The sequence below is a fragment of the Cnephaeus nilssonii genome, assembly GCF_951640355.1.
Source record: "Cnephaeus nilssonii genome assembly, chromosome: 10".
Classification (NCBI taxonomy): domain Eukaryota; kingdom Metazoa; phylum Chordata; class Mammalia; order Chiroptera; family Vespertilionidae; genus Cnephaeus; species Cnephaeus nilssonii.
This window is the reverse complement of record NC_137081.1, coordinates 19,952,125-19,965,731: the sequence shown is the minus strand read 5'-3', so window position 1 is coordinate 19,965,731 and position 13,607 is coordinate 19,952,125. Positions and strand designations below refer to the sequence as shown.

Genomic DNA, 13,607 nt, shown 5'->3' with positions numbered 1-13,607 from the left:
TGGTGTATTAGTCAGCTTTGGCTGCAGTAACAAACAACTCCAAAATTGCAGAGCCTACAACTGCAAGCATTTATTTTCCATTCATGGGACTACAAGATGGCTGTGGCTCTGCTGGACTTGGCTGGGCTTAGCTTCTGACTGTGCATTGGCTTTGGGCCTGCTCTGAGCCGTCTCTTCCTGCTGGGCCCAGGCTAAAGGAGCAGGGACTACAGGAGTGTATTCTCCTAGCCAAGTGCAGGAGCACAGGAGGACTGGTTGACACGTGCAATGCTTCTCAAAGCTTCTGCTCAGTGCTGGTACATTGCTCCTTCTGCCTACAGACATTGGCCAATGCAAGTCACCAACAAGCCTTCCATCAAAGAGGTAGTGGGGCAGGGGAATATACTTCTCCTTCCCTGGTGGGAGTGTGGGTGAGAGAGAGGAGCATAAATACCACTTACCATTCAGGGCTCCATAGGTCTGACGATTGAGATAATTGAACATAGAGGAGATTGTACAATCGACCAGCACGACTCCCTTGTTTTGCAGTTGAGAGAGCTGGGCCCAGAGAAGAGAAGTGACCTGCTCAAGGTTGCTCATCTGGGAGTGGAACTCATGTTCCTTCTATTAGCCCTCTCACATCAGGTAGAGGAGTCCCAGGGGTCACTTAAGGGATACCTGCAGATGCCACCTGCCACTTTGATACACCTGTGTCCACTTACAGGAAGAGCCCTCACAAACAGGCCTGCCCTGCTCCCTGTGGCTCTGAGCCACCCAACACCCCTACTCTGGCCTACCTGGTGCTCGGGTCTCTCCTGCTCAGAGGCTGTTCTATCATTTTGTTGGCTATACTGGAGCTAACAGTGTCAGAGCATGTCCCCCAGGGCAAGGATCATTCTTCCCATTTTTTCAGACAGTAAAACTTTGAGACTGAAGGATTTTTCTTAGACTGAGTTGGACTCTCCGTTGTGTTTTGCTTTTTAAAAAAATACATATTTTTATTAATTTCAGAGAGGAAGGGAGAGGGAGAGAGAGATAGAAACATCAAGGATGAGAGAGAATCATTGGTCAGCTGCCTACTGCACTCCCCCCACTGGGGATTGAGCCCACAACCAGGGCATGTGCCCTGACCAGGAATCAAACCGTGACCTCCTGGTTCATAGGTTGACCCTCAACCACTGAGCCACGCTGGCCGGGCCGTTCAGTGTTTTTCTAGGAGAGGCTGTCCACGGGAGAAAATGCTGGTAGACAAAATAAAAAAGGGAGTAACATGTGACCTGGAGAAGGGAGAGGGAGGTGACAGGCAGTAGTTGAAATGCATAGATTCTTATGGTGGCTGTGACGATGGTGATTTTGATGATGGTGATGATGATCAGTAGTGATGATAGTGGTTTTGAGGATAAAGTTCAAGTACGTGTCACTTCTCCTGCTCTGCAGTGTGCTGGCCAGTTGAGGAAAAACACACAGCACTGCATAAGTGGTTACAGAGTATCAGCTTTTTAGGGGCTCTCTGGAAGCGAGAAGCAGGTGAAGCCTGCAACATCTACCAGAGGTTCTTCATTTCTAGGCTCCACTAGATATTCAGACCCACAGAACTACCAGTGAGCACACCTGGCACCAGATTCATTTAGAGGAAAGCAGGATGGGAACCATGGCCTCCACCAGGCAGGTCTGGCTTACCTCTGCAGGTGAGTCCTTGCAGGACATCCATATCCTAGTTGAGGGCTAGTCTCTTGGCCCCCAAATAATAGCCCAGGAAGGAAATAAGATTCACAATAGTGGGTGTAGGATCCACCATGGCATAGTTTCCAGGGTCCCCACAGAAGTCTCTGTTTCCCTTTCCTTTCCTGTGGAATAGAATAATACCACCATCTTTAGAGTTGCTGAGAGGACTGGAGAAGACAGTGTAGGTAAGGAGGAGGCCCTCCTAAGTTATCAGTAGCCAGACTAGGAGGCACCTGATTAGAGTAGGTTCCACTCATAGGCACTCAATAAAGGTTTGCTGAATCCAGTTACAGCCTAGAGAACCTGACCCTGTGTCCTCACATAATTGAGAGTCTGCTGTGATTTGGAGCAGTGCTTCTTTGGGAAGGTCTTGGGTCCCCTCATGCGTGTCCCCTCAATGAGAAGATCTGATTACACTGAACGTCCTCGCTCCACCTGCCTCTCTTCCGTCATCTCTAATGACACTGTCTGCCCCAGCAGGGAAGCTGACAGAGACTCACAGAAAACAAATGGGACGTTCTCTGCTCCAGTGGGTCAAGTTATTAGAATTTAACAAGAGCAAATTAATTAAGGTCTTTGGCACCAAACACATTTTTTTTTTCACTTCAGAGACCCAAGAGATTGGCCATCAAAGTGTCGACTTTGCAAACGTAAGGACCTCATCCTTACCATATTTATTTCTTACTCGTGGGTGGACCGGGGTCAAGGAGAAGGAAGGAGAGCAACATTTCTGAGCTTGCTCCAAATCTTTAAGACAGCGGAATACAGTTAACAAAATTATTTAAAAAATTTTTTTAAAGTTTTCTCTGTGTGCTGTCTATTCAGGTTGTTTCCTTTAATTTAGAGATACCTGGTACCTGCCCTCTAAAATATAGGAATTCAAATCTTGATTTGTAGCAAGCAGGCAGGGGGTGGTGGCAGCAGAACTATAAAAACATTTTCCAATTTAATTTTAATTCATATTAACTTAAAATACATGTATGCCACAAAGACTCCTTCCCTTCTTCCCTCCTTTGGGCTAGAAATGACCTGCCTGTCAAACCTTTTAATTCCCTGGTTAGAAAACTTTGAAAATATGGAGGAGGCAGCCTGATGCAATGGAAGAGACTAGGAAATAAAAGATCTAGGTCTGAAAACAAGATGGCCACTACCTACCTCTATGCCCAAGTTACTTCCTTTTTCTACAACTCAGTCAACTCATCTGTAAAATAAGAGGGTTGAATCTGATAACCTCCAAGGTCCTTCTGGGTCTGACATCCTAGGATTTTGAAGTGATGTCCATTGTGAGAAGATATCATAATTCTCAGAGGTTGACAACTGTGCCTGGGGGAGTCTCATTAATGGCTTGGAGGACAAACAATCTATAGGTATCAACCATGTAAACCAGCAAGTGAGGCTCAGTCTATGTTTCATTATCTGCATGTGACTTGTCCAATTTTCTGAACTTACTATTAACTCATATCTCACGCATGCCCTCTCTCACCCCTCACGGCTTCCCATGCATGACCACCTCTCCCCATAGCTGAACTTTGGGATGCTTGGGGGATGAAGATGACTGATTTAGAAGCAGACACACCAAGTAAGCACTGTCCCTCTCAAAGGAGACCCCTTGGGAGGTAATTCACTTAATCCAGTTGTGCTGACAAGCTCGAAATATTTTAGGAACACTTCTTGAGAGCTGTCTTCAGTGCCTGCAGCACAGTCTTTGGAACAGACTCAGAGTGGCATGTCTCTTTGTTGCCAGGGGTTTGTGACTAGAAATAGCCCAATCTGATAAATAAGGTGGGTGCTCAAGCCAGCTAATACATTTTGGAGACCACATGAAAACATGCCCTACTTTGCTTTTCTCATGTGGCCTCTAACCTAGTACTGGAGTGATTTTAATAAGGGTATCTCCCGCTTAAAAAATAAGCCACCAAATTTCAGTGGCTTAATGCAATAGAAGTTCCTGATCAGTGGGAGGTTCTCCTCCACACAGCAATTCAAGGACCCATGCCCCTTCCATTTTGTGGCTCCACAGTCTCACAGGGCTTTTGAGTCTTATCTCCAGCTAATGGAAAATAAGAGAGTACAGATAAGGGACACCCACATACTTTTCCTCTCAATACCCATTGCTTATCCTTGGCCATGTTTGTATAAATAAACTACTTTTGTAACTTTATAATAATTCTTTTAAAATGAAGTTATGTGATACTTATTTAATAATACTAATAATAAAATAATAACTAAAATGTATTACTCATTATATACCAAGCACTGTGAAGAGTGCTTTATGTGCATCATCTTGTTTATTCCCTACAATCCTATGATATAGTTACTATTATAATGCCCATTTTCTTTTTTTCTTCTTCTTTTTTTTAAATCCTCACCCGAGGATATTTTTCCATTGATTTTTAGAGAGAGTGGAAGAGAGAGGGAAAGACAGAGAGAAATATCAATGAGAGAAACACATTGATTGGTTGCCTCCTGCAAGAGCCCCGGCCAGGGCCGGGGCTGGGGAGGAGCCTGCAACCAAGGTATGTGCCCTTGACCAGAATCAAACCTGGGACCCTTCCATCCACAGGCTGATGCTCTATCTACTGAGCAAAGTGGCTAGGGCATAATGTCCATTTTCTTGATGTGAAAACTGAGGCTAAGAGGTAAATCACCCAAGGTCATACAACTAAAACCCAGTTTCATCTGATTACAAATCCCACATTCTTAACCACTCTGTTATAACAATGTGACACATATATTAAAACACATCTTATTATGACTTCAAATAGAAATTATATATACATACACATATATAATTTCAAAAAAAATTATCTTCTCCATAGATGCACTCTCTCTGGAGGGAGTACACAGAGAATGAAGCAGCCCAGACATATGGTACTGTTCTGCTTCAGATAAACCTAGGTTTATGTCCTACTTCATGTATAAGCTGTGTGTCTTAGGACAAGACATTTATCCTCTCTGAGCTCACTTTCCTCTTCTGTAAAATAGAGATTATATTACCAACTTCACAGGGTTTCTATGAAAAGTATACTGTATTTGCAAAGCCATTTTGGAGTGACAGACATAGTAAGCATTCAATAAATATTGACTGTCATCACCATCAATCACCATCATTGCCAACACCTTCATGATAACCATCCAGAATGGCCAAGAAACGAAATTCTGTCTGTATGTGTCCAGATGGTTAGAGCTCTGCTCCTCATAAAGAAACCCCACAGAAAAAATCCACAGTATCATAGGGCATAATTCACACACACTTCCAGGCATGGGCATCTCAATTTGGGGCTCCAGGATACTTCTCTTTCCTACTCAGTACTACTGAGTTAAGCTTACGTCATATCAAAGAGCCTCAGCACACAATGAATTTCCAACAAAGTTCTTCTCACAGGTCTCTGCGGTGACCTGGGTACGAGTGCCTGGAATGTTCTCATGCCGATGCATTGAGAAACATTCTGTACAACTTGACCAAGGTCAGCTTGCCCAGCAGGGCCCTGCTCAGAAGGGAATTCTTTCAGAAGCTACTTCCAAGGGACAACCTCTCCCTGGGCACTGAGAGATGGAAACAGAAGGTGGCTTTGCATTCGCCCTCACTGAGTGCTTTCAGCATCCTCTCTCCTTTGAGTCTTTGTTGAAAGAGTCAGATGACTCAAAAAGCATTCATCAACTAAGACTCAAAGCATTCAAGTCAAGGTGAGCCTGCCCAAATGGGGCCCCTGCACCCACATCTCGCCAATTCCTCAGGGAGGCCCCGAGAAGTGCAGCCTGGCTACTTGTGAGAAGCGCAGAGCTGTACCTCTGGAGAATACTGGGCAAGTGGCATTGCCAATGAGGCCTATCCTGGCAGCAGCTTCTGAACCCACCCCAGATAGCTGGTTATATTGATTTCTTTCCCACACTTGCCTGGTAAGTTCTTTGGTGCAGGTCCTGACAGGGCTAGCCCCTTGAGGGGTAGCATCTGGAAGGTGAGTGTTTGGCAATGGTGGGGCTTCCGAGGTGTCTTGTCTCATAATTGCCTGTAACTCTGCAGGGGGAGTGGAGCATCCCTCTAGGTCCGTGGTCGGCAAACTGTGGCTCGCGAGCCACATGTGGCTCTTTGGCCCCTTGACCTAGAGTAGTGGTCAGCAAACTCATTAGTCAACAGAGCCAAATATCAACAGTACAACTATTGAAATTTCTTTTGAGAGCCAAATTTTTTAAACTTAAACTTCTTCTAACGCCACTTCTTCAAATAGACTCGCGCAGGCCGTGGAATTTTGTGGAAGAGCCACACTCAAGGGGCCAAAGAGCCGCATGTGGCTCGCGAGCTGCGGTTTGCCGACCACTGCTCTAGGTGACTACTAAAGGCTCTCAGCTGTGGGAGAGAAGACGCAGGTGTGAAGGCTTGTCTCCACTTTGAGAAACACATTGATTGGTTGCTTCCTGCAAGAGCCCTGGCCAGGGCCAGGGCCAGGGCCGGGGAGGAGTCTGCAACCAAGGTATGTGAAGTGGAGCCGGTTGGTCTCTAGAGCTCCTTTCAGTTCCAGCATGTTACTTATCGATAAACAATGACTCACCCTGAGGCTCAGGAAGGACAGTTAGGAGATGGAAGAACATGTGCTTCTGTTTGGGGATGGGGATGGCAATGAAGGAGGAAGAGATATGAGGGGGCACTTTCTATCCTGTGATCTCCCCTGGCCCCACAACAACCAACATCAGGTAGCATTGAGTGTTAAATGTGTGCCCCACACTGTGCCAGGCATCAGCATGAAGGACTCATTACCATGTTTAATCTCATAACAACCCTATAAGAAAGGGGCATCAGCCCCAATTTACTCAGAAAAAAAGTAATTACCTAAAGCCACAGGCTAGTAAAGTGACAGTGCTCTGAATGTTCAATGCATGCCCATTGGTAAGTTGACTTTAAATTGTGGAGCCCAAAGGTCTTTGGGTCTAGGAGAGGAATAATCCGTTTCTCCAGTGGTCTGGCATTTTCATGTCTGTCACACCTGGAAGTATTTTTTAAGTTACTTATAGTTACCTTTTTTGTTTAAAATGTAGAGCCTTCTGTGAGGTAGTGGGCCAGGATAAGAACCATGTCATAGGCAGTGCTGTCCACACACAGGCAGCACCGGCATTGCCCGAGAGCTGCTTAGAAATGCAAATTCTTAGGCCTCACCCCAGACCTACTGAGTCAGACTCTTTGGGGGCCGGGCCAGTGGGTCTGTATTTTACAAGCTCTTTGGTTGATTCTTGTGTATGCCAAAGTTTGAGAAGCACTGTTGGAGAGTTGTCTGCAACTTTTATGCCATTTAATGAGGACACCAGCAGGAGATGGGGGTAGGGAGGAGGATTCTAGCATTAGAGAGGGAACCAGAGGCTTCTCTACAGACTTCTCAGTTAGCATTGGCCTCTTAACTCCATGCATGATGGGAACCAAGTGCTCATAGAAGCACATAATAGGTACTCAGGAAATACCAAGTGGAATTAAATTGTATCTCACTGCTGTGGACACAAGAGCCAATGGCCAAGGTTCAGCAAGGGAGGATGGGGATGCCACATCCAGAAGAACTCCCTGACACTGCTGTGGTGAGCTAGGGGCATGGGAGCCATCCACTCACAGTGGCCACCTTCCCTCATGGGCCTAGCTGAGCAAAGGACCGTTTAAGCTGGAGGTCAGGGGGAGCTATGATGACAAATGAAAGGTCCTGACAACCTATGGAGCCTACAGTTTTGTGAGGAAGCGGAGGCCAAAAAGGCAGAGAGATGTCAGAAAGACAAAGGCAGCAATGCTTCTGGAACTGGATTTCCCACAAATACAGCCCAAAGCCTGCACATTGTAGGTGGTTACCAGGTAACCGTTAAATGACATAGAAAACCCCCAAAAAGGACACAACCAAAACTTACTGGGTTTTGAATATTACCATGCCCTCTAATTTTCCATTTTTTTCCTGCTCCTTCTCTGCCTCCCTTCACCAATCACCTTCTTTCTTTCTTTCTATTCTAATTCCAGTCTCTCTCTCTCTCTCTCTCTCTCTCTCTCTCTCTCTCTCTCTCTCTCTCTCTCTCTCTCATATTCCCCCATTTAAAAAAATTCTGCTATCCCTGGAACCAATAAGTAGTCTGTAGAGCAGGAAGCAGAGGGAGTGCTAGGGAGTATATGTGAATGAGGTAGTTTGTGCTCTTCCAACTTTTGCCAAACAAGCATTATCTACAAAAACAGGTGCACCTCCTCCCCTTCAGCCACCTATCCATTAAAATGGTTTAATTACTTCCTGAACATTAGACAGTTAGATAATTAGAAGGCAGCATTCAGACCAAAAATTTAAGCCACCCTATTCAATCAGGGTAAAACTGTCTGATGAGGAAGCTAATTAGGAATCAACTGTAGTGGCTCTTACTGGAAAGAGTTAGTTTAGGGCTTCAAAAGACCCTGCTTCTCTCTCCCAAAGGCCCCTGTCTCCTCCATCATCATTAAGGCTTTTCAGTCTCCTGAAACTGTGTTAGCTGCCCAAGCCTCAACTGTACCTCCTGTCCTCAGGGGTTTATGATCGAGGGGAAAGAGCATAGCAGTGTTCAAACAAGGCTTATGGAGTAAATGGACAAATAAATGGTATAGTGCTAAGGGTGCATAGGCATGTATTCAAAAGGTTGAAAGAAGTGATGAGAGTTGGCACATTGGGAGAGGGTGAGAGCAAGGCTCTGGGTAAAGAGCAAGCCTCCCTGTCCAGAATCAGGCAGGCTGATCAAGGGGTCCACAGTGGTCCGCTGAAGATTTATGAACTCCCTAAAATTATAAGGACAGTTTGTGTGTTTGGTTTTTCTTTTTCCAGGAAGATGGTCCTTAGCTTCCATGAGATCCTCAAAGGTGTACATACTCAACACATTAGGATCTACTGGGCTACAGGGAGACTGTCTCTCCTTCAATGAACCCTTGAAGACTTGTTATACAAAGTGCAAAAGCAGGAGCCATTGGAATCCTGGAGACAAGAGTGACAGTGGGTAGCAGTCTTGCCTCCTAGGATCACAGTGTGTTGGAGGTTGGAGAGGCTTTGAGGTGTTCCCATCCAGTCTCTTTGCTTCACATCAGGAGGCTGGAGTGACTCAGTACTGTTTGCTCTTGTGAGTCAGTGCTTAACCGCAGGGGCCAGAGCAGCCACCTCTAGATTTACAATTGCTGTAATTTCCATTGTGCCTCATTCCTAATCATCATCATCCCTCACTCACCATCACAGGTCCCAACCTCCAAGACCACCCTCACAATATGGACAATCATCCCTTTCCTGTGTTGCTCATCCCTTAACCGGTCCCATCTTCCCAGCCCTTCTATTGTGCCCTCTGGACCTCGTGGTCCATCTTTGGCAGCCCTTCTCTGAGTATAACTTTCATCTTCCCTTAATTGCAACATAACTGTCTCCTGAAGACGTTATTTCTTGCATGACTGTCTCAAGTGGTGGCTGCTTTTCCTATCATGCACTATTCTGTGGGGTCTGGAGGTGGGATCCCCTTCTTGATGTTGTTGGCTGCTGACTGCCTACTCACATTCCTTGATGGACCTGACTCATACACTCCCTCCCACCAGTCTTGACTTCAGAATCTTTATAGATCAGTGGTTCTCAGCAGAGGTGGTACCATCCCCTAGTGGGAATTTTGGAAACATGAGGTTTTCATTTGTTTTCAAGTGTAGTTGTACCCAGCATTTATATTGAAATTTATATAGTCTTGTTATAAATGATTTCCCATTTGTTTGCTCCCCCCACTTTATTTTATATATATATTTATATATTTTATATATATATAAAATCATAGTGACTTATCTTATGAACCTCATTTCAGGATAAAAAAGGGGATATTAAAATATATTTGTTATAAAAAGAGGACATTTGGTCTGATAGCACTGAGGTGGATGATGCAGAAAATATGCCCAACTCCTCATTACTTCAAAATAATTTTCCTCCCGCTCACCTCAGCCCCACTCAAATGGTCATCCTCTAGACATGATCCTCACCAAGAACCACACCACTCCCGAAGTCTGGATTTAAACATCCCACTCTCTGATGATTACCCCCCATCCCCATCTTTGTGGTTTACTGATTCCTTGGCTGATGCATGGAATAGGCAAGGAACACAGGTGACTTCTAGAGGCTGAAAAGGCAATTCTCCAACTTCATGAAGACCTCTTGTCATTGACCCTAAAGCTTTTCTTTTTCATTATTCTTTATTCGTTTTGTGTCTTTACTTCACTCCTCCCCAGGGTAATTACTACTCCCTTGCAAACATCCAGAATTCTCACCTCCTCTCCTGCCTTACTTTCCTGGAGAAATAGTCAACATTGATTACATCCAGCTTTCTTCTTACTCCACAAATGCTCCTAGCAAACAGTTGAAGGTTTAGAAAAAAATCACATAACCAATGACTAGACTCATTTCAAACTTATGGCCACAAATTTCAAATGGGCACCAAACACCATCAGATAATTCTGCCACATCTCCCTTGTAAATTCACGCTTCCACTTTCCAAGATAACTATTTCTCACTTTCTATTTTCTCCACAAATTGTCTGCACTTCCTTCCTTATCTCTTCCTCCTTAGTTAATGACTTCATGGAAGAAAAAGACGCACTTTCACTTCTATCATCTTACCTTCAAGGTGCCCACCAAGCCAGTGGTCACTCCTCATTTCACTGACCTCTCAACAGCATTTTCAAGAGTTATCACACTCTCTTTGCTGAAATATATATTTCTCTAGACATCTGGGTCTCTACTTGCTGGTCTTGCTTCTACACCACTTATTGCTCATTCAGAGCCTCCTTTGCTGATTTCACCTCCACCAAATCGCCACCAAACCTCTATACATCAGAAGCCACAGAGAGCCTCTGTCATTGGCTCTCTTCACTTGTTTACCATCTCTCCCCAGGAGATCTGGGCCATTCCTAAGGCTTCACCTTCTACCTCTGCACTGATGACTGCTATCTCCAGGCCAGACCCCTCCCTAAGCTTCAGACTTATATGTTCAACTGCCATGCTGGTCCTTCCAGTGAGATTTCTATCAGACATCTTAAATGTACCATGAATAAAATACTAGTATAACTATCACTGTGGCTAAATAATGGCCCCCAAAGACATCCAGGTCATAATCCCTGGGACCTATTAATGTTGCCTTATTATGATAAAAGGGATTTTGCAGATGTGATTAATTTAAGAATCTTGACATGGGGCAATTATCCTGATGACTCAGGTGGGCCCAATGTAGTAATCACAGTGTTCTTATGAGAGGGAGGCAGAGGGAGGCTTGAAGACAAAAGAATAGTAGGAGATGTGACAGTGGAACAAAGAGGTGGACTGATGCAAGGAAGAAGCAAGGTGAATTCTAGAAGCTGAAGAAGGCATGGAAATATATTCTCCACTCAAAGCCACCACAAAGAACCAGCCTTGTTGACACCTTCAGATCAGCCTAGCGAGACTGATTTTAGACTTCTGATCTCCAGACCTACAGAAGAATATATTTGGGTTATTTTTAGCCACTAAATGTGTGGTCATTTGTTACAGCAGTCATAAGAAACTAATACAGCCACTGCCACCACCACACAAATCCACACCCTCTACCCTTGTGCCTTTCACATCTTGATAAATGGCACCATTACTAACAGCTGAGGCCAAAACCTTCCAGTTGTTCAGATTTTTCTCTTGATCCACACCACACCTGTCAGCTCTACTCCCAGCATACATCCTGATTCCAATGGTTCTCACTGTCTCCACTGCTATCACCCTGGTCTAGGCCACCATCATTTCCTCTTGTGTTCTGCTCCTACTCTTGTCCTCCTCATTTATTGCTTCACAGGAGCCAGAATGAACTTTCTGGAAGGTAAATCAGATCACATTATCCCTCCTACTAAACCCTTCAATGGTTTCCCATTATATCAGGTTAAAATACAAGTTCTTTGTCATGGCCTACAAGGTCCTATCATTGATTGGCCTCTGCACTTATCTCCCTGAACTTCCCCACTCATTCACCGCACCCTGGCCACACTGACCTCTTTTCTGACCCTTTGCATTCATTCCCAGCCCCCAGCCTTTGCACTTGCAGTTCCTACCACTGAATGCTCTCCTTTCAGGCCTTTGCATGGTCTCAATTCAAATATCATTTCCCACCACTTTCCTGCTAAACAGGACCTTTTAGCACCTGCAGCCAGTGCCTATTTAACCCTATTTTACATTCCTCATAGCATTTTCTCAGTACCTGAAATAGTCCTACTGGCTTGTTTACATAACTGTTATGTGTCTCTCCACTAGAATGAATGTAAGCTCTGAGGGCAGGATTCCTCCTGTCTTGCTCACTGCAGTATCTCTAGTACTTGGCACACAGTAGGTACACAATTAATATTTATTTGCCTGGTTGTCTGACATGGCTTGTTTCTGACTCTACCTTCCCACTGGCCAATATAACTGTGTCCAAGTTCTCCCAGGGGTGTGTGTATTTCAGTAGCGTTGGGCTAGCTGTACAAAGAGTTAACTAGTGGAATTTCAGATATCATTCAGCAGGTATGGCATGACCATGGGGTTTCTTTCATGGTGCCTTTAAAAGTATATGATTCATTCAACATCAGCTAAGTATGGGGTGCCATGGATACATAGTAGAAGGGGGGAAAAATGCAGGGTGGGGAAAAAGTAAGTTTACAATTGTGAGTACTCAAAACAGAGTTTATTTTTGTGTTATTATTTATTAATTATTGTATTATTTTATTAAACTGTAACCCTACTTTTGCCCCTCCCCATATTTATATTATACCTCAAAGACAACAAATTTGGATCTTGTGAAGTCACAATGTGGGTGGGTAGAGTAGAGGTAGGCAGAGGTATCACATGGAAGTGCTCAGCTATTCACCCACTAAAGACTCGTTGAGCCTAGGAATGTAGGGATGGGAACCATGTGGCTCAGAGCCAAAAGGCAGATTTGAAAAGAACAAATCAAACTATATAAATCCAGCTTGCCCCCCCACCCATCTTCATTTATAAATAATGGGAGACTATGACTTGCTTTCCTTACCTGGCTTTCCTTCTTCTCCCTGCGGCTTCAGGTCTCATCATCCACGAGGGACCCTCCGTGTACCGCATCTTTAAACGGTGGCAGGCTGTCAACCAGCAGTGGAAAGTGCTGAACTATGACAAGACAAAAGACCTGGAGGATCAAAAGTCAGGAGGCAGGACAAACCCTCGGACCTCCTCGTCCACCCAGGCCAATGGCCTCTCCTCAGAAGAGGAGGCTGCGGACACCCCTGCCCCCGAGGAAGGCCCTGCCCGGGCAGCCAGCCAGCCCTCAGGTCCTCCCTCTGATCACCACTGTGCTTACACCATCCTGCACATCTTGAGTCACCTAAGACCTCATGAACAGCGGAGCCCCCAGGGCGGTAGCCGAGAGCTCGTCATGAGGGTCACAACAGTGTGAAAGGAGCGCCTGGAAGGGCGGCCGTGACCATGCACAACAGCGGAGGGTGGGCTGGGAAGGGGCTGGGCCCGATGGGATGTTGGTCTGGGGAGCAGGTGTGGGAGGCCAGGTGGCTCCCCAGGCGCCAGAGCAAGAGGGCAGGCAGAGGGTGGGGGGGTCTTGAGGGGTCTGGGGGCAGGTTTAGAACTGCAGTGAGTGATGCTGGTGTGGTTTTGTGGTTTCCGATCAGTCAATACCATTCTCCAACAAGAACAAGGAAAACCAATACAAACTCAACAACGAAGTGCAATACAGACTGAACCCAACAAAACGCAACGACAACACCGGCCACATGTACCCATGTTCAAATACCTGGGGGAAGTGAAGGCTGCAGCCAGCCTGGGGGTGGTGCCCACTTGTGCATGTGTGGAGGGAGAAGCAATGCAAAGGGCACAGAAGGAAAAGCACCTGCAGCCTGCCCTGCTTTACCCTTGAGTTTGTTCTGGT

At 45.4% G+C, this 13,607-nt stretch overlaps 1 protein-coding gene across 1 annotated transcript in view; it reads left to right on the top strand.

Annotated features, from left to right (window-relative positions):
- Positions 1-13,121, top strand: part of MARCHF4 (membrane associated ring-CH-type finger 4) — a gene marked incomplete at both ends in the record, with an annotated part of 70,463 nt that extends 57,342 nt beyond the window's left edge. Inside the window, one exon of the mRNA XM_079783068.1 lies at positions 12,754-13,121. Coding sequence (XP_079639194.1) covers positions 12,754-13,121 — 368 coding nt within the window. The remainder of the gene's footprint in view (positions 1-12,753) is intronic.
- Between the last annotated feature and the right edge of the window lie 486 nt (positions 13,122-13,607).